Below are 27,216 nucleotides of genomic sequence, written 5' to 3' on the forward strand. Positions count from 1 at the left end.
CTGACGGTCATTTTCCAAGAGTGAATGGATTGACATGTAAGTTACAGGGGTGTATATAGCGGGGAGGGGGGGAGTTTGGTGTGTACAGTAGACAGGTCGGTTATTAAGTTGCATTTGTGTTGGTCACGGGTTGGTGACGAAATCGGTCCCGGAGGCGTTGCGGTCTTCTAGGACTAATCGGTGTTGGTGGTTGAGGGTGGGTGCTGGATATAGCAACCCCCTACTGGTGTGACCGGTATTATAGATCGTCTTAGTGATATGCCTCTGACATCCGGTGCTTTCTCTCTCTCTCTCTCTCTCTCTCTCTCTCTCTCTCTCATCTAGTTTCAGTGTTCTTTCAAAGCGTCTGTCATTCGTACAGTAGCATGAGAGAGAGAGAGAGAGAGAGAGAGAGAGAGAGAGAGAGAGAGAGAGAGAGAGAGAGAGCGAGAATACAAAAACTATGTCCTGTGATTATCATATTCTGTCCGCTTGATGCAACAAACTGACCGTCTGCAAATCTAGCTTCAGAATCCGCAGTGGTCGCAGACCTCCTCATATTTTTTTTATTTTTTAGGATAGTTTAACGTTTTATGGAGCAGTCATCTTTTTTCCCCCCCATTCATTCAAAGTATCAGGAAAGCATCGAATTCTTCAAGCAAGCGCACGCCTTCCAAACATTTAGTTTCCCCAAGCGATTGCAGCTCTCAAAGCATTACTGGCAAAGATTTTGAACAGTTAGTGAGGAAACTCTCCTAAACTTCTGAAGGAACGCGGGGATGTCCTTGCGCAAACTTCTGCACTTGAGATTTCGTTGTCTGAATCAGAATTAGCAAGTTCTTGAAAGCATAAAGGATTCCTACCATAATAAATATCGGCCTCTTACTCCTGGATAAGAGGAAAGAGAACGTTTACCTAAATTATGCCTTCAGGTCACATACTGGGGAAAAAAAATTTGTAATTTATGTTTTTTTTTAAAGGGTGGTATATTATTACAGTTATTAAAAGATTTAATAAAGATGACATTAATGTAACTTCTTTTACAATTTATATTATACATGATCGCTTGAGTTTGAAGTTAACCTAACGCTTGTTAAGATTCAGTAGGCACTTTTCTCACAAGCCATAAAATTGTCTCGTCAAATAGACGCAGGTCATTCCGAAATAAATTTAAAATCATAATGATTTTTAATAAAATCTAGATTTGGTCGAGCTTTCTCAACTGCACTTACTATTGCAAGCCTTGAATTAGAGTGCTGAATGCTTAACATGTTTTGCCTTTCCTGGTGAGATTGGGGCCTTCATATTTACCTGGTGAAAATAGACGGTAGATGCTCTCTCTCTCTCTCTCTCTCTCTCTCTCTCTCTCTCTCTCTCTCTCTCTCTCTATATATATATATATATATATATATATATATATATATATATATATATATATATATATATATATATATACATATATACATATATATGTGTGTGTGTGTGTGTGTGTGTGTGTGTGTGTGTGATAGGTAGGTAGATATATGTGTATATATGTTTATATATATGCGTATGTATAATTACACGTGATTATATATATATATATATGTATATATATATATATTAATTCGTATCAATTATCGTTTACATGTTCATAATGAACAACAAAGAACAATATAGAAATGGAAACATTGGTATGCCAATGATATTTACCATTATTAAAAAAATATAGATCATGAAAAAATAAAAATGCGAATAATCAAAGTCCATGGAATTCATTTACCGCAGCACATGGAAAACATATAAGAAATTATATAGTGCTAAATGAACAATACTGAAATTCCGATTTTGCTGTCGGCAGTAATGTTAGCTTCGATTAACAATTTAACGGCTGGGGAGAAATAAACAAAGATTTAAAAATTACTGGTTGATACGTTGAATGGTATTTATAGTTTGGTTTCGTAAGAGCTTAAAACATGACAGATTTGTCAAGAGAAAAGATCAGAATCCTGTGGAAAAGTTATTTCTCTCACTACTGAATTAAATTAAACAGGAAAATATTATAGGATGATAAATTGAATAGTATCTAAATTTTGGTTTTGTAAGAGCATAAAATATGACAGATCTGTTGAGAGAAAAGAACAGAATCCTATGGAAAAGTCATTTCTCTCATTATTGAATTAACTTAAACAGAAAATTATTATAGTCTCATAGATTGAATAGTATCTAAATTTTGATTTTGTAAGAGCATAAAATATGACAGATCTGTTGAGAGAAAAGAACAGAATCCTATGGAAAAGTTATTTCTCTCATTATTGAATTAAGTTAAACAGAAAACAATTGTAGGCTCATAGATTGAATAGTATCTACATTTTGCTTTCGTAAGAGCTTAAAACATGGCAGATTTGTCAAGAGAAAGGAACAGAATCCTATGGAAAAGTTATTTCTCTCATTATTGAATTAAACAGAAAATTATTATAGTCTCATGGATTGAACAGTATCTAAAGTGTGGTTTCTTAAGAGCTTAAAACATGCCAGATTTGTCAAGAGAAAGGATCAGAAGCCTATGAACAAGTTATCACTTCCTCTACTATATTAGGTTAAAGAGAAAACGAAAGTAATTCTACCAACCACTTTTAATCTTCCTTTGCTGAACTCGTTGCAGGTTTGTGCTGCCCAAAGTGAGATGAATGGTTCGGGTTTTACGCGTTCCTGGAAATACAACTTTCTGTGGATTAACTCCCCTTCTCTTCACAGGTAAGAATTGTCCATTTCTGCTCGAAGATTTTACCCTTTGTTGTATGTCATCGGAAGAGTGTTCATCTTGACTCATATCATTTTTTGTATTGAGTGACTTCCCATCTTAACTTTGATTACTTTTGAGTTTCCTGAAACAAAAAAAAAAAATATTGTGCCGGCTTTGTCTGTCCGCCCGCACTTTTTTCTGTCCGCTCTCAAATCTTAAAAACTACAGAGGCTAGAGGGCTGCAAATTGGTATGTCGATCCTCCACCCTCCAGTAATCAAACTTACCAAATTGCAGCCCTCTAGCCTCAGTAGTTTTGATTTTATTTAAGGTTAAAGTTAGCCATAATCGTGCTTCTGGCAACGATATAGAATAGGCCACCACCGGCCCGTAGTTAAAGTTTCATGGGCTGCGGCTCATACAGTATTATACCGAGACAACCGAAAGATAGACCTATTTTCGGTGGCCTTGATTATACGCAGTACAGAAAACTCATTACTGTATCTCCTCGTAACAGGAATGATGGGAATGAGAAAATATTAAAAGCTCTCTTAATTTTTTACGAGAACACTACACAGGCATTGTAAATTAAGGAAATTGTTGCTTAATAAATGAACAAGAATTCAGGAATATAACGGATATATATACACCATTTATCTCATACTGTGAATGAATCTTATAGGCAGGTTCTTATCATTTTTGATGAGATGTTTTATTTTTTTTCATCTGTATCAGTTTTTTTTCATACATCAAGAATAAAGAATGGTGTTGATGCTACTTGAAAACAGCAATATTATCATTAAACACCTGGAATAGCAGTAGGTATAATGTCTATTATCAAGTTAGGAAACACGATGCCGTAGAGTTTAACTTACTAACGTTTCCACTTTCAAGAAATTTTAACTTACTTGCTATTTCAACCTATCAGCGCGACGAAGGACAACACAAAATGTCATCAGTCCATGAATATATTTCTTTTTACATTAGCAGTAAATTTTCTTCCCTGAGTTTTATAGAGCATAAACAACCCTCATCTTTGTTGCTGGAGTTCTGAACTTCTCATGAGATCCGGGCCTGACATCGATTTCACAATGGGTGAATTTCTTGTCATTCAGCATGCTAATTTCGTCACCGAAAAGATAAAGTTTGTGACATTATCAAAATGACGCCTGAGAAGTCACTCAGTAATTCTAAGGCTTGGAAAACGATTATAAGCAGTGAACAAGTTCAATCAATGTAAACCAATCATTTTAACTTCATAAGAAATAACAAAAAGTCTGATATGTGACGGGCATAGAGAATTAATAGTTGGACAGAGAGTTGGGTAGTACAGGTTGCAAAAAAAGTTGGTATCTAGGGGTGTCTTACCCAAGAATGAAATATCAGCTATCGATTTGTCTCATGCCTCCACGCTCGTCACGAGAGGAAGAATCTTTCCGATGCTTTTGCCTGAATGTTCAATGATAATTTTATGTTGCCACAAAACATCCATTTCGCATTGCGAATTTTTTTAGAACAATCACCATTGCACAAGCATCTCTTTACGAGCATTGTTATCTGTTATTCCAGGGAATTCTTCGTATAACAATTGCGTGAATATTCTGCCCTTAGGAATAAGCGAGAAAGTGATAAGCGACAACATTGAGAAAAATAAAAAAAACCTTACGAAACGATTCTTGTTCAGTGGGTTATTCAGAGATTGAAAGATTCTCTCTCTCTCTCTCTCTCTCTCTCTCTCTCTCTCTCTCTCTCTCTGGTGGGAATGCCTGAGTAATGAGTGCGATGGCAGGATTATGTAAACTCCCACTAACCCTCAGTTAATATACTCTCTCATCCTCTCCAGTTCTGGTTGTAATACACGTATAAAGGCCAAGATTAAAAGTATTTATGAACGTTTATTGAATCCAGACACTAATAAACACAACATCACGTTTCCAAAGGTCTGCAGAATCGCACGTACGTCAGATCGGAAAGACCACTATCGAGAACGACCAAAATCCAGTCTCCAGGAAGAATATATTATTATTATTATTTTTTTCTGTCACTGTCATCCTATTCGACTGGGTGGTTTATAGTGTGGGGTTCCGGGTTGCATCCTGCCTCCTTAGGGGTCCATCACTTTTCTCACTATGTGCGCTGTTTCTGGTAGCACACTCTTCTGCATGAGTCCTGGAGCTACTTCGACATCTAGTTTTTCCAGATTCCTTTTCAGGGATCTTGGGATCGTGCCTAGTGTTCCTATGGTTAGGGGTACACTTATCAAAAAAAAAAAAAAACATAAATCAACAAATTGATGAATAGATAAAAATTAAAGTAAGTTATCAAAATGCCAGGATAATTGTATTAGGTTAGTAATGCATCGCATCTTCGCTTGAACTTGGGAAGTTCCAATTGCACGACTTCCTTAGGGAGGCTGATCCACAGCCCAGCGGTGTGGGGAATAAAGGACCTCTGAGAAGTTCGACAGCGAGGCATATTGAAATGTTTATAATTGTATGCAATGTGGAAATTTATTCCAAGTATTTCATCAGGATGGGCCACCAGCGAGTTTTGGTTAAAGTTTCGTGGGCCGCGGCTTATAAAGCATTATACCGAGACCACCGAAAGATAGATCTATTTTCGGTGGCCTTGGTTACACGCTGTAGCGGCTGTGCAGAAAATTCAATTGCGCCGAAGAAACTTCCGCATATTTTTTACTTGCTTTTCTTTTCATTTGAATTATATATATTTTTAAACGATGCATTTATGTGCTACCGTGTTAGTGATCAGATCATGAAACCCCTTTACTATAATGTATAATGTATAGCTGTGCATTCTTATGTATCCTGAGGAAATGATACAAACATTATCACGGTCTGAATGATTTTTTACATCGCTTGTTAAATACTGAAATGATAGTTCATCGATGATGTAAAGACTCTTAATAGTCTTAATAATTCTCTACTCTCCAGCGCATTGCAACCTTCATTGCTTTTCCATGAATGCAGAAAATGTTCTCCAGTGCAATTTTGCGAATTCTGGGAGAGTTCATGAAAATTCAGCTTTAGTTTATGTGTAGTTTAGCCTAGTCTTTTATTTTTTTTAATAATTCGTGATAGTTTGAAAAAGGAAAAAATAACGTACAGATATGTGTGTGTATGTGAATTTGTGTATGTATGTATGTATGTATGTATGTATGTATATATATATATATATATATATATATATATATATATATATATATATATATGTGTGTGTGTGTGTGTGTATATATATACATATATATGTATATATATATATATATGTATGTATTTATATACGTATATATATACATATATACTGTATATATATGAACTATACTAGAATTTGTAAAATTGCACTGCAGATCGCTTTATGCATTTATGAAAACGCAATGAAGGTTGCAGTGCACTGGAGAATGGAAAAGCATCAAGACTATTTAGAATTTTTTGAATCATCGATGATTTGATACATACACGAATGCGCTTCCCATCTTCTGCTTGCTTAGTCCCATCAGATTCCCCCCGCCCCCATCTTCTGCTTGTCTAGCCCCATCAGATTCCTCCCCATCTTCTTCTTGTCTAGTCCCATCAGATTCCTCCCCATCTTCTGCTTGTCTAGTCCCATCAGATTCCTCCCCATCTTCTGCTTGTCTAGCCCCATCAGATTCCTCCCCATCTTCTGCTTGTCTAGCCCCATCAGATTCCTCCCCATCTTCTGCTTGTCTAGTCCCATCAGATTCCTCCCCATCTTCTGCTTGTCTAGCCCCATCAGATTCCTCCCCATCTTCTGCTTGTCTAGTCCCATCAGATTCCTCCCCATCTTCTGCTTGTCTAGCCCCATCAGATTCCTCCCCATCTTCTGCTTGTCTAGTCCCATCAGATTCTCCCCATCTTCTGCTTGTCTAGTCCCATCAGATTCCTCCCCATCTTCTGCTTGTCTAGCCCCATCAGATTCCTCCCCATCTTCTGCTTGTCTAGTCCCATCAGATTCCTCCCCATCTTCTGCTTGTCTAGCCCCATCAGATTCCTCCCCATCTTCTTCTTGTCTAGTCCCATCAGATTCCTCCCCATCTTCTGCTTGTCTAGCCCCATCAGATTCCTCCCCATCTTCTGCTTGTCTAGTCCCATGAGACTCCTTCCCATCTTCTGCTTGTCTAGTCCCATCAGATTCCTCCCCATCTTCTGCTTGTCTAGCCCCATCAGATTCCTCCCCATCTTCTGCTTGTCTAGTCCCATGAGACTCCTCCCCATCTTCTGCTTGTCTAGCCCCATCAGATTCCTCCCCATCTTCTTCTTGTCTAGTCCCATCAGATTCCTCCCCATCTTCTGCTTGTCTAGTCCCATCAGATTCCTCCCCATCTTCTGCTTGTCTAGCCCCATCAGATTCCTCCCCATCTTCTGCTTGTCTAGCCCCATCAGATTCCTCCCCATCTTCTGCTTGTCTAGTCCCATCAGATTCCTCCCCATCTTCTGCTTGTCTAGTCCCATCAGATTCCTCCCCATCTTCTGCTTGTCTAGCCCCATCAGATTCCTCCCCATCTTCTGCTTGTCTAGTCCCATCAGATTCCTCCCCATCTTCTGCTTGTCTAGCCCCATCAGATTCCTCCCCATCTTCTGCTTGTCTAGTCCCATCAGATTCCTCCCCATCTTCTGCTTGTCTAGCCCCATCAGATTCCTCCCCATCTTCTGCTTGTCTAGTCCCATGAGACTCCTTCCCATCTTCTGCTTGTCTAGTCCCATCAGATTCCTCCCCATCTTCTGCTTGTCTAGCCCCATCAGATTCCTCCCCATCTTCTGCTTGTCTAGTCCCATGAGACTCCTCCCCATCTTCTGCTTGTCTAGCCCCATCAGATTCCTCCCCATCTTCTTCTTGTCTAGTCCCATCAGATTCCTCCCCATCTTCTGCTTGTCTAGTCCCATCAGATTCCTCCCCATCTTCTGCTTGTCTAGCCCCATCAGATTCCTCCCCATCTTCTGCTTGTCTAGTCCCATCAGATTCCTCCCCATCTTCTGCTTGTCTAGCCCCATCAGATTCCTCCCCATCTTCTGCTTGTCTAGTCCCATGAGACTCCTTCCCATCTTCTGCTTGTCTAGTCCCATCAGATTCCTTCCCATCTGCTGCCTGTCTAGTCCCATCAAGTCCCATCAGACTCCTTCCCATCTTCTGCTTGTCTAGTCCCAACAGATTCCTCCCCATCTTCTGCTTGTTTAGTCCCATCAGATTCCTTCCCATCTTCTGCTTGTCTAGTCCCATCAGACTCCTTCCCATCTTCTACTTGTTTAGTCCCATCAGATTCCTCCCCATCTTTTGCTTGTTTAGTCCCATCAGATTCCTTCCCATCTGCTGCTTGCCTAGTCCCATCAGATTCCTCCCCATCTTCTGCTTGTTTAGTCCCATCAGATTCCTCCCCATCTTCTGCTTGTTTAGTCCCATCAGATTCCTTCCCGTCTTCTACTTGTCTAGTCCCATCAGACTCCTTCCCATCTTCTGCTTGTTTAGTCACATCAGATTCCTCCCCATCTTTTGCTTGTTTAGTCCCATCGGATTCCTTCCCATCTTCTGCTTGCCTAGTCCCATCAGATTCCCCGTAGGATTAATGACTCATCATTCTCGTATAAATACAGGATTGGCTCTCGTGGTTGGCACATGCTCCCAAACTCTCATCTAGCATTCAGCAGAGCAACAACATTAACTTCAAACGATTCAACCTATATGGATTAGCATCTGCAATGCACAAATGGATTGCCGTGCATAAAATACGAGAAAGACCAGATACATTACCAAAATTACATTTTTAAAGATGCAGGACGCGCATATGTGCCTTCAATAAATTATATACGACTTTTCTTGCATCTTACCGCACTTGATATAATGTACAGCAACTTTAAACAATCGGTTATACAAACAAAGTAACATTGGCCTTTGAGTCACGGAGAACCACTTGTGAATCTTACATCTGATCGTGTGCTGGGCCCTGATAGAATTGTTGTGTAGTAGAAGATGCAATGCATTACTCCCCTAATACAATTCTTGCATTTTATTAACTTACATTTTATTCTATGTATTTATTAATTTGTTAGTTTATTTTTTCTTTTTCAATAAGTGATCTCTTTTTTTCTGTATTTCCCACTACCTCCTGTTACTTCTTTCTAGTGAACACCATATTCTTTGAAAGTCGATGGCACCTGCGGGTTGTTCCATATGAATAAGGTTCATTTTCTGAATAATAATAATAATAATAATAATAATAATAATAATAATAATAATAATAATAATAATAATGTGTAATGTAATGAAAATCCACAATTATATAGTAAATATATTATGTAATATATGTACTATAATGTAATATATTTACCATATAATTGTGGACTTTCATTAGGCCGATTGTTTTTCAGGAGACTGAATTTCTTGGTAATAATAATAATAATAATAATAATAATAATAATAATAATAATAATAGAGGACATATCTTTTTGAACAAAGATATCTGATCTCAGGACATTTGAGCGTTTCATGAAGTGCCTCTGTACATTATCTCATCTCGTCGTGACATGACGCTCGATCTTCTGGAATAATCGAGAGACGAAGCGAAAATGCTTCGAAGAATATTGCTCGCGTTCAATTGGAAATGTAAGTGAGATTATCCCCCGTCATATTTCAAGCCCAGGTTCATCCTGGCCCATAACAAGAGAGAGTCATTTCGAATGGATGAGCAATGAAAAGCAGCGATTTATTCCCGAATAGAAGACGCGGGGATTCAGTGCCTCGAGGTGAGAATGAGGGACCGCGTCACCTTTGATATTCAGGAAATATTGCCCGAGGATTCTCAAACACATGACCGTCTGGGAACTATTCCGTGGATTAACGAAGGTATATGTAAAGATATGTCGAGTTAGATGTTGGGGAAAAATTAATAAACATTGCTATACTAGTCGATTATCATTTTTTGCAGGGATTAGTATCACCGTACACTATTATAAAATCCGTAGTATTTTCACGTACATCTACACATATCAGAATTGAAAAATACACTCGAGAGTATGTCCTCAAGTATAACGAAGGCAATGATTAGTAGATAAAATCAAATTGGTCAGTTGTCCTCTGTATCAAATGAATAGGCCTCGGAATATCCCGTTGTATATTCTTTACGAAGCAGTTATAGAGAATATTTTGAAACGGAATTTCAGAAAATACTTTTCTTCTCGTTGAAAGCATACGTGTGTATAACATGGTCAAACAAACACCGCAGTCAAAGCTTACGGTAACTTGTAAAAATCTATATTTTATACAAAGGCATCAAGTAGGCCTTTAATGCCTTTATAAAGAGAGGAATTTACAAAGAACTTGATCCTTCAGAGATCTCCAATGCATTGACCAAAATCAGTAGTTCTGCTTTAATGCAAATACCCTCAACTGAATGCTGTTACACAAAAGAATCATTTCATTTTTGTTATGGCACTTAATCTCTTAATTGATTCTTCTTTTACCAAGGAAACACACATATGTACTTTTTTCCTATAGAAGGGAGAGGGTGGAATCTGTAGAACCAAGGGTTTGAAGTGCTTAAAATAGGTATGAGGAAAGAAGGGGAGAAATATATGAATAATAAAACTGTCTGAAGTTGGTGAAAAAGGTCAGCGTTGGAAAACCGGTGGATTAGAGTTTTCTGAACTCTCGTCTTTTAAAACGATAATTCAGATGTGTCGTGGGACCCAAGGAGTAACGAAGCTGAAGAAGCACTTGTCTTGAAGAAGAAGAAGAAGAAGAAGACTATTACTTAGTTCTAGAAAGCAGAAGTGCCTTGGGCGATTTAATATCGGTTAAGATTGGGCTTCCCTGTTCTTAAGAGATTTATCTTTGATTCGTAATTCAATAGATTGATTGCGTCAATCAGTCTAGTATTGTGTTTCCTTATTTTTATTTTCTTGATAAAACTAAGTCAGGAATTTCTGAAGAAGGGATTCTGATAGCATGTAAACGATGGAATTCAGGACACAGATGGTTTTCAGGGGAAAATGAAATTATGTTGCTATATTGCTGGATTTTTTTTTTTTAAATAGGAGGATTTTAGTCAGGGAAAGAAAACGGGAAATTGTGATTCAGGAAGCCCGAGATATCTCTCTCTCTCTCTCTCTCTCTCTCTCTCTCTCTCTCTCTCTCTCAATAGGAAAATATCTTCGCTCTTGAGAGCACCTCTCTCTCTCTCTCTCTCTCAATAGGAAAATAGTTTCGTTTTTGGGAGTTCCTCTCTCTCTCTCTCTCTCTCTCTCTCTCTCTCTCTCTCTCTCTCTCTCTCTCAATCCGGAAATGTTTTCATTTTTGTCTCTCTCTCTCTCTCTCTCTCTCTCTCTCTCTCTCTCTCTCTCTCTCTCTCTCTCTCTCTCTCTCTCTCTCACACACACACACACACACAATACGAAAATATTTTCGCATTTAGAAGTGCCTCACTGTTGTAGGAAAATGCTGCTTGCTGCAAACCGCCACCCCCTCTGCGCCAAACTGCCACCTAGTGCCACCGACCTCAAAACCTCGCCAGTATCCACACTCCAACCCCTCGTTGCAAGTTACGAACGGCGCGTGTTGCCATTCCACAGAAAAAATCACTTAATGAGGTTGCTATAACAATATCACTTCGAATTTACGACCTCTAATTACTCTGCTTCATCAAATCCCACAAAATTTCACTGCTTTCTGAAGGCATTGCCCTCTCGTGACCTAGGGCTCACCCAATTCTTCAGCAGTATAATTATAGAGAATATTGTGTCGTTGCGAATTTACTGCATAACGACTGATACGAAATGATATTGATACTATTACTGAAAAGTATCAATGCATAATATCAATATTATTTGATATCATCACTTTCTCGTGATCTTAAATGGAAAAATAAAGTCCACAGTAGTATATTGTAGTATATTGCTATATACAGGAAGCTTTAGCCAACTTGACCAGTTGGCGAAAGCTCCCTGTATATAGCAACATACTACATACATACTACTGTGGACTTTATTTTTCCAATAATATCAATATAATAGCAGTGGTATTAGTAGAGGTCAGTGGAAGTTGATAAATCTGTTGCGTTTGAACAGATTAATTTGTGGCTATATTCTTTAAGCCTTCACTGATTGGTCAGAATCAGCCAATTAAAATCCACACAATTTGGCATCGCATAAAACTCATGTCTCCCAATCCCTAAACGACAGGAACTGATTCGCAAAGACATTTACGAATTTCGTTGTAATTCTTTTGTATCTGTATCTATTCGGGATGAGTGTCATCTGAAAAGGAAAGATATATACAGAATATCAGTATTTCAGTTGTGTTGCTTATTTTGTTTTCATAATTTCCACTCACTACTCGCTGTAAGTAATGTTTCTTTTTCAGTATATTATATTTTTAAAATAGGCCCTTCTTTGGCTGAGTCGGTTGAGCTTCGGACCGTCATTCGATGGGCCGGAGTTCAATTCCCGCGGCCGGCTGATGAAGAGTCAGAGGAATTTATTTCTGGTGATAGAAATTCATTTCTCGCTATACTGTGGTTCGGATTCCACAATAAGCTGTAGGTCCCGTTGCTAAGTAACCAATTGGTTCTTAGCCACGTAAAATAAGTCTAATCCTTCGGGCCATCCCTAGGAGAGCTATTAATCAGCTCAGTGGTCTGGTTTTTACTAAATGATACTGAACAATCAGTCATCATCACCATCGTCCCCGTAAGGGAGTAGTGACGTCAGTGCTCCTCACGCTGTGCACTGTAGGCATTACTTGATAAGGTTCTTTGCAGCATCCCTTCGACCCTAGCTGCAACCCCTTTCATTCCTTTCACTCCAAATCCACTCATATTCTCTTTCTTCAATCTTACTTTTCATCATCTCCTAGCAATCGTTTCATGGTGCAACTGCGAGGTTTTCCTCCTGTTTAACTTTTCAAAATTTTTATTCTCAGTTTTCCTTGTAGCGCTGAATGACCTCATAGGTCCCAGCGTTCAGCCTTAGGCCTAAATCTTATATTCATTCAATTCCATTCGTCATTAGGAAAGAAGCAATGTTGTGACTCAGCTGTTTAATAAAAAAACGAGATTTGTCAAAAACCCATTCACCTCTCCCCTCAAAATATTATACATCTGCTTCGTTCGTTGATTATCTGTCTTTTTTTTTTTTTAAATATTCTTTAACCTTGTTCCAATACTTTGTGAATATGTGTTACCGTGTACCAGTTTTCCTGATGACTGCGTAATCTTTATACACGTCGGGAAAATAACCGTTTTAATAGAAATAGAAATTTAGAGAAGTGAAATGTTAATAATACCAAATTGAAACTACCGCGTCCTTTCTTTTATGGACTCGAAAGGAAACCCCCATTTCAATTTTTTTTATTCATATCTTTTTATTCAATTGTGCAATTGGATCCTCAAAAACTTCAAGAAAAGATGTAATGCATTACTACCCTAAAACAATTCTTGTATTTTAATTACATTTTTATCTATTTATTTCATAATTTGTTAATTAGTTTTTTTTCTAATAACTGATCTCTTTTTTTCAGAATTCCCTATCACCTTCTGTCACTTCTTTGTAATGAATATCACATTCTTTAGCAGCCTGAATTTCGGGTCAATGGCCCCTGTGGGATTTTTCCATTTGAATAGGGTTCATCTTCTGAAAAATAATAATAATAATAATAATAATAATAATAATAATAATAATTCTTGCAAAACATTTGAGCAAATATGTTAAGTTTTAGCAGCATGAATAATCTACATTGCTATTGCTGTTCTAATTCAACATACCAATTGCCTTTAGGTTCACTACTCCTCTATATGTAATGAAACTAGTTTTCATTTTCTATTTTATCCTTGTTTTCCGTCGACAACGCCGTTCCACTATCCTGTTGCTTGATTGAGCTATGGTTGTGTGCATTCAAAGTCTATCTTCCGACTGGATTAACGGGTAGTCAATAACTCATGAATAATATCCAGGTACGGATGAGGCCAGAGTGGATTTACCATTAAATTTTCACCAGTATGCTGTGCTGCAAATTCAGCTGATGAGTGCAGCGCACGCGCCTGTTTTAATACCAGTGCTCGTGTATCCCTTCGTACGAAATCGAGATGTGGACGGGTATCTCGACGGGTCTAGAACCCACAGCGGTATCTAGTTTGTAGACGAGGGCAACCCAGCACTTAAGGAATGATGGGATACCTGACCAAGAGCGAGTCTTTTTCCACACTGCTTTCATCTGAATTCCACGTATCTTACACGTTTTTATCATGTTTCCAATATCCCCAATCGTCAGATGAGATAACAAAAATTGAGGTAAGACGCTATCGCAGAATTTGACTACCATTAAGATTCTATTTTGGGGGTACGGGTCCCTACTGGCGTTATAGAAGTAGGAACATGACCAGCCGAACGTATCTCCAGCAGCCATTCTAGATCAGTGGTTCTCAAATTTTTTGGTATCGTAACCACCGTCAGCGGTGTGATAGGTCACCGTTACCCCTACCCCATTCCTCTTCAGATGTAATTTGAACTTTATATTATGAAACGAGTGTTGGGGGTATAACTTGCATAATTAGGATAAAAATTAATCTAATTACCTCTGTATTATTTGTTAGTTATTTCATTTACTTACTCATTTATGTATTATTTTTATTTAAAAATTTACTGAATTATACTCCAAAGAACTATTACTATTACTTTCAGAAAGTGCCTCGTTACCCCCCTGAAACGGCTTTGTTACCCCCACGGGGTTAATTACCCCCCGTTTGAGAACCATTGTTCTAGATGAACTCATCCGTATCCGTTCCTGCGGCCTTAATTCTTATTTCTAATCTTGCTTTTTATTATCTATGGCTTTCGTGTGATGCCATTTTCTTTCATGCCTGTTGCAGATATGTAGATAATTTTGACCTAAATCGAAAAAGGCATAATTCGGTCATTCAGTTGCATGAAGAACATTTCTTCACTTTAGAAACACAGGATTCTGATGCACCATTTCCGTCAGTAACAAAACAAGTAAAAAACACGAAGAAGTTTCTTCGACGCAATCGAGTTTTCTGTACAGCCGCTACAGCGTATAATCAAGGCCTCCGAAAATAGATCTATCTTTCAGTGGCCTCGGTATAATGCTGTAAGAGCCACGGCCCATGAAACCTTAACCGCGGTCCGGTGGTGGCTTACCCTATATCGTTGCCAGAAGCACGATTATGGTTAACTTTAACCTTAAATAAAATAAAAGCTACTGAGGCTAGAGGGCTGCAATTTGCTATGTTTGATAATTGGAGGGTGGATGATCCACATACCAATTTGCATCCCTCTATCCTCGGTAGTTTTTTAAGATCTGAAGGCGGACAAAAAAAGAGCGGACAGAATTAAGTGCGGACGGACAGACAAAGCCGGCACAATAGTTTTCTTTTACAGAAAACTAATAAAAACGCTGTCCAACATAACAGAGAGTTAGTTCGAAATCAAAGCTGAAGCGACACGACACTCATTCAGCGGACTTTGTAAGATAATCCATCATAACTTGTTCGTCATTATTTTTAACCACAATTTTCAGCGACTTTTGTTCCCAGCGTGTGTTTACTCCCCGTAGGGGGGCATGCCGTCAGTGCACCTCATGCGGTGTACTGTAGGCATTGCTTAAGGTTCTTTGCAGCGTCCCTTCGGTTCATAGCTGCAACCCCTTTCGTTCCTACGACTGTACCTCCGTTCATATTCTCTCTTTCGTCCATCTTACTTTCCAACCTCTCCTAACGTTTGATTCATCGTGCAACTGATTTGAGGTTTTCCTCCCATTACGCCTTTCAAACCTTTTACTGTCAATTTCCGTTTCAGCGCTGAATGACCTCTTAGGTCCCAGCACTTAGCCTTTGGCCTAAATACTATATATACTTTGCGTTTGCTCTGAGTATGAAGCTTTGTCTCCTACTTTCAAAACTCCTGAAATATTTTACACATGCTTTTGTACCGCCGTAAAATAAAAAAAAATAATAAAAAAAATATATATATATATATATATATATATATATATATATATATATATATATATATATATATATATATATATATATATATATATATATATATATTACGTAAAGCGCACATCAGCAATTTTTAAGTCGGATAAAAGCTAATTATTCGCCTTTTTAATACACGTATAAATATCTAAATAACTTTGATGTAGGATTAAGATAATCCCCTTTTAATCATGATGTTTAAAGACCTTTGAATGTTTTTTTTTTTTTTTTTTTTCAAATTTACTTAAATGTCTATGAGTATAGAATCGTTAGTCCATATGAATTTTTAGTTTTCCGCACTTTTTCTCTCCGCCCTCAGGTCTTAAAAACTGCTAAGGCTAGAGGACTGCAAATTGGTGTGTTGATCATCCACCCTCCAATCATCAAACATACCAAATTGCAGCCCTCCAGCCTCAGTAGTTTTTATTTTATTTAAGGTTAAAGTTAGCCATAATCGTGCCTCTGGCAACGATATAGGATAGACCACCACCGGGCCGTGGTTAAAGTTTCATGGGCCGCGGCTCATACAGCATTATACCTAGACCACCGAAAAGATAGACCTGTTTTCGGTGGCCTTGATTATACGCTGTACAGCGTTACGTCTCAATCAGAATCGGAGAAAAATGAGAAGCTGATTTGAGGAAATCATTTCCATAGCCTATATTCAATTTCTATATATTCAATTCAATTCAATTTCGGTAGCAACATAAGACTTATGATTTTAACTTATCGGACGAATAAACATCGCCATCAGCTGCTACGCTCCCAACTTTCTTCATTAGCAGAGATATACAAGCAGTGCAAAAGCACTAAGTAAGACGTGAGGCTTCCGCAGTGAAAGCTTTAACAATAACAGTATGTTAGGATGGATTGCGGGGATTATTGCCAGCTACAAATAATATCACGGCCCAGTTGTTTATTAATTTCTTAAAGGATGCTGTAACGTGTATGTATGTATGTATATATATTTATATATGCACAGATATATATCTATCTATCTATGTATATATATATATATATATACAGTATATATATATATATATATATATATATATATATATATATATATAATATACACACATATATATAGCCTACACACACACACACACACACACATATATATATATATATATATATATATATATATATATATATATATATATATATATATATATATATATATATATATATATATATATAGAGAGAGAGAGAGAGAGAGAGAGAGAGAGAGAGAGAGAGAGAGAGAGAGAGATGTGTGTAGTAGTATTAATCAATTTTACAACCATTTCAAATCAAAGCTTGCGAAGTTTTTGCATATTTTCCCATTAAATCTTCTGTAGAGCAATTAATGTTGAACGAATATGCGTAACGCCGAAGACATGCACTATCACAACACGGCCGTAGATATACTTGAATTTGAGAGAGAGAGAGAGAGAGAGAGAGAGAGAGAGAGAGAGAGAGAGAGAGAGAGAGAGAAAGGAGCTGGGGTCTCGAGGCCACGGAGCTATGTATGTGAAATCCCTCTTGGTGGCATCAAGCCTGTAATGAGAGAATTTTTACCAGTTGCTTGCGTAAGTTTTTCCTCACGTACTTTTTCCTTTCTAAGTTTTCAGAGTCGGCAACTTTGCATTATGAGACCTCCTCAGCGACCTGCTTTGGTGGAAACTTTCTTCGCAAAGGCTGTGATAAAATTGGTGATGAGGTGCTGGATATTTTTCCTGTCACTGTTATGACTTTACTGGAGTCATATTCCTGAGTAAGTGTTGTTTATGTCTTATATTACTAAGCAGAGAAGCGCTGTTTTCTACAAATCGCTCTTACTGCTGTTCTTACTATTCTGTATTATTGAGAGTTATGATAAAGTTCTTAATCGATTTGTTCAAATTTTTGCTTATTCTCTTTCTTATTGTAGAGACGGGGGAACAAAAACAGCCAAAAGAAGCACAAAAAATCTTATGTTATTGTAAGTTTTAAATTGTCAATGATGAAATCGATTAGACAAAATATTGTTGCCATGTTTATTAAGTCTTGTCAGCCTTTCTTATACTAATGTGTTGGAATTTGGTCTGTAAAATGCATTCGATATTTTGATAATCAATTGCAGTATTTTAGTTTTTTAGTTTTCTGTAAAAGGAAACTATTGTGCCGGCTTTGTCCGTCCGCACTTTATTCCGTCCGCATTTTTTCTGTCCGCACTTTTTCTGTCCGCCTTCAGATCTTAAAAACTACTAAGGCTAGAGGGCTGCAAATTGGAATGTTGATCATCCACCCTTCAATCATCAAACATACCAAATTGCAGCCCTCTAGCCTCAGTAGTTTCTATTTTATTTAAGGTTAAAGTTAGCCATAATCGTGCTCCTGACAACGATATAGGATAGGCCACCACCGGGCCGTAGTTAAAGTTTCATGGGCCGCTGCTCATACAGCATTATACCGAGACCACCGAAAGATGGATCTATTTTCGGTGGCCTTGGTTATACGCTGCAGCGGCTGCACAAAAAACTCGATCGCCCTGAAGAAACTTCGGCGCATTTTTTACTTGTTTGTATTTAGGACCATGTTGCAGATATTCCTATTCAATAAGCAATTGTTATTATTCTTGTTGAACTTAAGTGCATTACATATTTGCACTGGATCTTTAAGACACCGACGTCTATCTCCTCAGATTTAAAACTCCCTTTCCACAAAATGTACGATCGACCTTTTTAAATAGAAACTGCATAATTCCACCCCAGGCAACAATATTTCGCCTGCATCTCCAGGCAAAAACACAACCGAACGAGAAGAACGAAAGAATAATTCGAGATTATCCAGGGAAAAGAGGCATCAACTGCAGACTCATTTTGGAGTCGAATCATCATCTCAGCATCCGCGATGTTTGAGATGCAAATGAAGCCACGAGAAGGAACCTCGCGTCTTTCCAATGCTGCGGAAGAAGAAGAAGAAGAAGAAGAAGAAGAAGAAGAAGAAGAAGAAGCAGACGAGATAGAAGGAAAATGTGTTTTATATTAAAGACGAATGCGCCTTTCCAACGAGAGTTGAGAGTTTTACGTTCGCCAGCCAGGGCTCACTTTCCCACAAATTCTCTTACTTAAGAGAGAGAGACGGAACAGAGGAGAGGCGTGTTGCGTAATCGCTTCTGCATGTGCTCCCGGTCTGGATTTACAATTCTTTTGTGGCCCCTGGAGTCCACTAATCTTCGAATAACGAAGGGAGGCTGCCTTCGTCGAGTGAAAAGATACGATAACAAGAAGGGAGGCTGTCTTCGTCGAGTGAAAAGATACGTGTGTTATCGTCTGAATTGTTTAGCGTATTCAAGCAGGTCCACGTGTGTTTCGGAATTTCCAATGTCTTTGTGATTCTGTTTGAATTTATGTCTTCATTTGCTTGTTTTTTTTTTTTTATTTAATTGCGTGATGTAGTTAACAAATATATAATCAGCTTTTCCCTGTAGCATAAGGTGCATGCAAACTTTAGAACAGTGGTTCTCAACCTGGGGGCGTCAGCAATTTCTAAGGGGGGCGCGAGCCCTATAGAGAAAAATTAAAAGTTCTCTAATCATATTCGTCATTCACTTAACAAGAGACGCTAGGAAGCAGTTTGAGTTATCTCACTAAATCATTCCCAAAAGAATAAAATCACCACTTCTCTTTCTCCTTTTTTTTTTTATTTTCCTTTAAATCTGGGAGGGAATTTTACTCATAGACGCAAGGGGCGGGGGGCGTGGAGGGAAGGACGAACTCTTAGAATGAAGGTGGGGAAGATGAGTATATTTAATAAACAGAGCAAGGATCCATTGGGGAAAGTAGCGTGCAGTATTGGAATATTGACCAGAAATGCAGAGACAATTCTCACTCTCTTGTTATTTCACGCTGATCACAACAGACTTCCTAAGAACCCGCACATCTTAGAATTCAGCAAAGTATTCATGGACCATAGAAAAAGTAATTTAGATGACAATTGTAGGAAGCCTCAAAGTTAATCTGCTTTCGAATGACGAAACCTACAGTACGGTAAATCATCCATGCTCAAGGCATTCAGTGAAATGATAATCACTGGAAAATTAAGTCTCCAAGAAAAACAATAATGAAAAATCTAAAATAATAATGAAAAATCTACCGTATAAAAAATTTGTAACATATTTTTTTTTTTCACTTATGATTGCACTATACATTATAAAGCCTGTCAAACATTATTATTGTCGTTATATTTCCAAATGTACTACTGTTACCAGAATCACTAGTGGGCATGTAGAGAGAATGTTTAATTTGGGAATATTTGGAACGAGCAAGAAAGGAAGGCCTAGAAAATTTAATGTTTATTGTTTAATCAAGTGTCAATATATATATATATATATATATATATATATATATATATATATATATATATATATATATATATATATATAATATATATATACACACATATATACACACACACACACACACACACACACACACACACACACACATATATATATATATATATATATATATATATATATATATATATATATATATATATATATATATATATTATATATATATATATATATCCATGCACGATATTAAGTGCTGATTGTGGCTTAATATTTGTGAGTATAACAAACTGATGTGTATGTTAGTGACAAAAGTCATTACATATACACACACATACCCGTATAACACGGGCGTTTAATGACTTCCGCTCTTTATAAATGTTTTATAAAGAATTAATGGAATGTCGATCAAAGAAAATCGATAAAAACCGGAAAATAATTAAGCTGAAACTCTGAAAAAACGGGAAATACTTAAGCTGAAACTCTGAAAAAACGGGAAATACTTAAGCTGAAAATCTGAAAAAATGGAAAACATTTTTGCCTAATTCTCGCCACAAAGCGACTTGCTGACTGTTCCTGGGTTAACGAGCGTCCTTGGCAGTTGCCACAGGCGCTGATCGTCCTTGGTATTATGTCACCCACCTTCCTCGGAAGTAGTCTGAATAACTCGAGTCATTATTCCTTCGTCGACCGGCATACGTCTTATTATTATCATTATCCAAGTGACAGTTTTATTTTCGGTGCGAGTTTATCGATTGCGTTCAGATCCAGTGGATTTTTCTTCACTCTCAGATCTCTTGAGATTTTGCGAGTTCGTTGGTTAGTCCTGATTTTTGGTTAACTTTTATCGTTTATAGGAATTTTACTTAATTTTTGACTTTCAAATTTAATATCCACCAATTTGGTGTTAATCTGCGTTTACGCTAAGGTGTATAATAGAGCGTAGTTGATTGAATGAATTCTATTTCAGGTGACTGTGTTCATGCCTACTCGGGTGACGACGGTACATATAGTGATGGTATACGAACCACCGAATTTCGACAGTCTGTTCGAACGATGGCATCTTTTACCCTGCTTCACCTCTCAAGAGGATAGGTAAATAGAGAAGATAGAAGGAAACGGTGAGTACTTTATGCCTTCTATTAGCAAATTTTTTTTTTTATCCTCCACCCCTTGCGGGGCGGTTCCCCCTAAGGGGTGGAGGGACTCCTTTTAACTGGTTATGGTAGGACGGAAGTCCTGCCATAATTAGTTCCTGGGAGTTAAAGTAGTTTCTTAGATTTTGAGCAAATTAAGATTTAAATAAAAGCAAATTCCAGTCAATTAAGTTTTTATGCTTGCATTCTTAGTACTTGATATTGTAACGAAGTAGTTATAACGTAAGAATTCACAATTTCCGTTATTTTCCATTAAATTTGAGTCGGTTTAAGACACTGAAATCCTTATTTATCCAAGTTCCAGGGAATTACTTCCAATCTTGGACCGCTATCTTTATACTTTATTGTAACTTAGCAGTTTTTATCGACGTAAGAATTCATTTTCCATCGTAGTCTACATTAAGATTTGTTGATAGAATGTACTGGCAGACGTTTTTGCAGCCTTTGTTTTATTTCAGGCGAAACCCTAGAAAGTGATGTGGCTTGTGTGGCTTGGATCATTTTGAACAGCGAATCTCTTCAGTGGTTGTCTGACGAACTAAAACAATGGAATGAAACTGTCGTTATCCTACTTTTCTGAAAGGTAATAAAGTCCTTTTTCTTATGTACGCATAGTTGCTTTTGAATTATTATTTAAAGGGAAGTTTGTTTGCCTCGGTAATATTTTGCCTTAGTCAGTCAGTTATATTTTGCCTCAGTCAGTCAGTTATATTTTGCCTCAGTCAGTCAGTTATATTTTGCCTCAGTCAGTCAGTTATATTTTGCTTTAGTCAGTCAGTTATATTTTGCTTTAGTCAGTCAGTTATATTTTGCTTTAGTCAGTCAGTTATATTTTGCTTCAGTCAGTCAGTTATATTTTGCTTCAGTCAGTCAGTTATATTTTGCTTTAGTCAGTCAGTTATATTTTGCTTTAGTCAGTCAGTTATATTTTGCTTTAGTCAGTCAGTTATATTTTGCTTTAGTCAGTCAGTAATATTTTGCTTTAGTCAGTCAGTAATATTTTGCTTTAGTCAGTCAGTAATATTTTGCTTTAGTCAGTCAGTAATATTTTGCTTTAGTCAGTCAGTAATATTTTGCTTTAGTCAGTCAGTAATATTTTGCCTTAGTCAGTCAGTAATATTTTGCCTTAGTCAGTCAGTAAAATTTTGCCTTAGTCAGTCAGTAAAATTTTGCCTTAGTCAGTCAGTAAAATTTTGCCTTAGTCAGTCAGTAAAATTTTGCCTTAGTCAGTCAGTAAAATTTTGCCTTAGTCAGTCAGTAAAATTTTGCCTTAGTCAGTCAGTAAAATTTTGCCTTAGTCAGTCAGTAAAATTTTGCCTTAGTCAGTCAGTAAAATTTTTGCCTTAGTCAGTCAGTAAAATTTTGCCTTAGTCAGTCAGTAAAATTTTGCCTTAGTCAGTCAGTAAAATTTTGCCTCAGTCAGTCAGTAAAATTTTGCCTCCAGTCAGTCAGTAAAATTTTGCCTCAGTCAGTCAGTAAAATTTTGCCTCAGTCAGTCAGTAAAATTTTGCCTGACACCTAATTTTCCAAATCAGGCCCCTCACACTTTATAAAATTGTTAGAGGTTCGTGTTAAAATAATAGGCAAATTATGTGGGTTTTGTATCTTTTTTGCTCCAAACTAAGCATTACGCTCCTCTCTACTTCAGGTTCTTTGAAGCTGAACTGGTGTGGCCTGATTATTACGAGTGACATAAATACTCTCCTTGGATGGTTTGCGTTTCCTGGACAGGAAGAAACAAATTAAGTATTGACCCTACGGCCGAAAACTTGGCAGTTGGGATGGCGCTAGGCTTCTAATGATTTCATTGATTTCCCTGATAAAAAGTCTTGGATGAGATTAACAATGAAATTATGCTTTTAAAATAATGGTAAATTATATTTATCCTCTTTGGTTTGTTTGGTTGGTTGAAAATAAAGATTCGACTTGGTTGTTACATGCCATTTTGGGAAGGCCTAAAATGGCTCTTAAGTACGCGATACAGTACTCGATACAATTTTTCTAATGATAAAGATGGGGAAAAATTCTTAAAGCTGCTTGAAGTTAGTGTTTGCAATTTGGGAAGGCCTAAAAAGGCTGCTATACAAAGTACTTTTAAGACTGAGAAGTTAGTGAAACTGAACTTTTAAGGTATTTAGACTGCTGGTTGTAGTATGGTTTATACTGTGGTGAACTAACAACCACAAGTAAGACCTGAATATTGAGAAAATTGCAATAAGTAGACAGTATCATATAGTCAAAAGGATATGATCTAGTAACTATTTTAGTGGCAAAGTAACATGATGTATTGAATAACTACTGAAGCATTCAAAGTTCTCTAAAACTACACACAAGCTCGAATGGGGATTGGGAAAATTGCAATAAGCAAACAGTATATGAATGTCAAAAAGGTAGGAGATAGTCGCCATTTTAGTGGTTGAGTGTGTATGGAATAGTAATTGGAAGTAATCCTTTCAATGTTCAATCAAAATTACTGAAGTTCCAGCAGTAATTTCTTTTGAAGGTAGAACAGAGGAAGAATTTTGAAGACTAGGTCTAAAGTTGAAAGATGGTGTGAGTGGTGATAGCTTGAACATAATGCGGTGATGTGGATGCACTCAGTAGATTTGGATAAGGCTAATTGCAAGAGCTTTACATTGCCAAGCTGTAATCAGTCCTCTTGTTACTGTCCATAATTAAGACTATCTTACGAAGGCAGAAAGTGGGTGAGCAGTATCTACCGTATAACGAAAATAATCAAAATAGGAAGGTTTGGCTTGACTTGTGTAATTAACTAAACAACTGGGGATAGCTTACAATATGGCTGAGTAAAGACTGCAGGATTAGTTTTTAGTTTAGCCTATATGTACAATATATTTCACCTAGATAAAACACAGGTGGTAGACTTTAGTTCGAACATAACTTTTCTTGAAAACTAATAGAGTAAACTGGGAATACTGAAGTGGCGTTTGTCAATGTAACGACCTGTTGTTGGCTGGATTCAGAATGTAATAGGTCGTACTATTGTCTTCGACAACAAACAGCGCTATCATTACATCAGATTGCGTAATTGTGGGGCGTCACGAGGTATATTGTTAACGAGATAGTTAAAATAAGAGATGACTACGTTGAAGGGAAACTAATTAAATCAGTCATAGCAAACAGGTATGTCTAAGGTCCTGTCCACACTAGCGGGCACTGCCCGACCTAACAGGTAATAATTAATCGAACATTTGGTTTTTCTAATTTGAAAATACGCCCCCGTACGGGGGTAGAGCTGTCAGTGCACCTCACGGGGTGTACTGTAGGCACTACTAAAGGTTCTTTGCGGCGTCCCTTCGGCACCTAGCTGCAACCCCTTCCATTCCTTTTACTGTACCTCTTTTCATAATCATTTTCTTTCATCTTTCTATCCACCGTCTCCTGACAATTATTTCTTAGTGCAACTGCGAGGTTGTCTTCCTGTTGCACTTTCAAACACTTCTACTCTGTTTCCTTTCCAGCGCTGAATGACAACATAGGTCCCAGTGCTTGGCTTTTGGCCTAAACCCTATATTCCATTCCATCCAAACTTAAAAATAGTGATACAATAGGTAATTGCTTCTCGGACATTGTCTTCTAATTTAAAAGAGTAATGCTCTTTAATAACAGTATAACCATGGAGAATTTAGCTACACAACTTCAGGGTCAGAAGTAGTGTAACCTGTGAACTGAGAAGGCGTTGTTCTCTATATTAACCTCCAGTTATTTTTCAAACTGTCCGTCATCAAATTGTTTTCAGTGTACGAAAATTATTAGGATCAACGCATTGATGTTATCTACCAGAGAAATAAAAGTTGCGTGTATGAAGGGATTGCTGAGTCAGGTCTGCTTGAGAATTTTGCATGTCACAAATCTTGTATGAAAGGTTCAGTTATTGAGAAAAGGATACCAAAATCTGGTAAAATGTTTTGAAGTGTTCTGGACTCCAGGAAAGAAATACAAAGTCGTCAGGCTGATAAGCAGGTGTCAAAATTAGACGACTCAGTCTTGAGCCCAGTCCACACGACCAGACTTTGTCTGCAGGCAAAAGAGAAATTTGTCCGTTTCAAAAGAAAACAATGTTCGACGGATTAATTGTCCAACTAGTTTCACATAAGACTCGTCGTTTCTGTCCGCCGTACATCTGGTACCACTGGCCAGATCCGCTTCCATCGTGTCACCGCTGCTGAATGCTCTGTGATATGCAAACGATTTTGTCCAGACTTTGTTCGTGGGGTAAACACCTTAAGACTACCTGTCCGCGACTGCCGGGCAAACTCTGAGAAAGATGACTTTGTGTGGGGGACTGATACGAGCCAATGCATTTATTATTATTATTATTATTATTATTATTATTATTATTATTATTATTATTATTATTATTATTATTCAGAAGATGAACCCTATTCGTATGGAACAAGCCATCACCGGGGCCATTGACTTGAAATTCAAGCTTCACAAGAATATGGTGCTCATTAGGAAGTAAGAGAAGGTAAAGGGTATTACAGAAAAAAAAGAGACCTCGCTTACTAAAAAGATAAAATAAATTAATACGTAAAAATGTATTAAAATGCAAAGAGAATAGCTTTAGGGTAGTAATGCATTGCATCTTCGCTTGAACTTTTGAATTTCCAATTGCATGACATTAGGTTTATTATAAACAGGCACTGTATATGACAAGCATAAAAAATAATTTTTATATCGCTGAAGTAATTATAGATATTACATGAATGAAAATATTCACTGCGTGGACAGCAGACTCTTGGTTAAGCCCTGTCCACACGACCACTTGTTTTAATTAAGTAGAACTGACAACTATTCACAATCCAAACCTAAGGCTTCCACAACTAGTTTTACCCCCGTCAGTGCACCTCGTGCGGTGCACTGTAGGCACTATTGAAGGTTTCTTGCAGCGTCCCTTCGGCCCCTAGCTGCAACCCCTTTCATTCATTTTATTGAACCTCCGTTCAATTCTCTTTCTTCCAGCTTCCTATCCAACCTCTCCTGACAGTTGTTTCATAGTGCAACTGCTTTGAGGTTTTCCTCCTGTTACACCTCTCAAACCTTTTGCTGTCAATTTCTATTTCAGCGCTGAGTGACTCCATAGGTCCCAGGGATTGGCCTTTGGCCTAAATTCTATATTCAGTTCAGTCCACAACTAGTTTTACGTGTTTTAAGCTTATATTATCATTAATATTATTATCATTGTTGTTAGTAGTAGCCGTAGCAGTAATAGTAACGCAAGGGCGCCAACAGAGAAAGCATTCCAGTGAGGGAAGCGGAATTTGATACTAACAGAAAAGTTAACAGAAAGGAAACAATGTGAAAAAAATAAATGTATATTAAATAATATAATTCTTGAAGATTAAAGACAATATACATCATAATTTCATATAACAAATGACCATGTACACGGAATAAACACATGTATTATGCAGAATAATTAACATTGAAAATAGAAATGTGTAAGAATATATTCCCATGGATATCAAGTCACACTGGATTCCAGTGATCGACGTATTCCTCACATTCATGATTCCTGTATGTTCCAGTAAATGTTTTCATGTGTTATATATAATTACTTTAGCAATACAAAACTGATTTATTGATTTCTAATGCTTGTCACATACACTACCTGTTCCTTGTAATAAAACTTATGCACTGGCTCTTGGCGTCAATATTGTACGCCACTCACCCCAGGCAAAGTTTGGCGTCTTTGCTCAAAACGCCCCGTAGTGGGGTAGCGCCGTCAGTGCACCTCACGCGGCACACTGTAGACATTACTTAAGGTCCTGCCCTTAGCTGCAACTCCTTTCATTCTTTTTACCGCACCTCCGTTCATATTCTCTTTCCTACATCTTACTTTCCACCCTCTCCTAAAAATTGCTTCATGGTGTAACTGCGAGGTTTTCTGCCTGGTACACCTTGCAGACCTTTCAACTTTCAATTTCCCTTTCAGTGCTGAATGACCTCGTGGGTGCCAGCGCTTGGCCTTCGGCCTAAATTGTATATTCTATTCT

At 37.6% G+C, this 27,216-nt stretch overlaps 1 protein-coding gene and 1 long non-coding RNA gene across 2 annotated transcripts; one reads left to right on the plus strand and one right to left on the minus strand.

The window, feature by feature from the left end:
- Positions 1 to 6,154: 6,154 nt before the first annotated feature.
- Positions 6,155 to 13,971, minus strand: LOC136843538 (uncharacterized). The gene is made up of 4 exons (XM_067112071.1): positions 13,802 to 13,971; positions 7,854 to 8,270; positions 6,646 to 7,756; positions 6,155 to 6,604 (listed from the first exon to the last, which is right to left on the minus strand). The coding sequence occupies exons 1-4, from the start codon at positions 13,969 to 13,971 to the stop codon at positions 6,155 to 6,157; spliced, it is 2,148 nt and encodes a 715-aa protein (XP_066968172.1).
- Positions 13,972 to 20,700: 6,729 nt separating this feature from the next.
- On the plus strand, positions 20,701 to 23,064 carry LOC136843591 (uncharacterized). Its single transcript, XR_010854599.1, has 4 exons — positions 20,701 to 20,858; positions 21,010 to 21,160; positions 21,655 to 21,779; positions 22,845 to 23,064. It is a non-coding gene; the product is annotated as an uncharacterized lncRNA (long non-coding RNA).
- Positions 23,065 to 27,216: the final 4,152 nt, after the last annotated feature.

This window comes from Macrobrachium rosenbergii, chromosome 11, assembly GCF_040412425.1.
Source record: "Macrobrachium rosenbergii isolate ZJJX-2024 chromosome 11, ASM4041242v1, whole genome shotgun sequence".
In the NCBI taxonomy this organism is placed as follows: domain Eukaryota; kingdom Metazoa; phylum Arthropoda; class Malacostraca; order Decapoda; family Palaemonidae; genus Macrobrachium; species Macrobrachium rosenbergii.

Coding starts and splice junctions, on each gene's coding strand:
- LOC136843538 (XM_067112071.1), bottom strand. CDS start 13,971: ATGATAAAAACGTGTAAGATACGTGGAATTCAGATGAAAGCAGTGTGG. Junction 7,757..7,853: donor CAAGCAGAAGATGGGAAGGA/GTCTGATGGGAC, acceptor TCATGGGACTAG/ACAAGCAGAAGATGGGGAGG. Junction 6,605..6,645: donor ATGGGGAGGAATCTGATGGG/GCTAGACAAGCA, acceptor TGATGGGACTAG/ACAAGCAGAAGATGGGGAGA.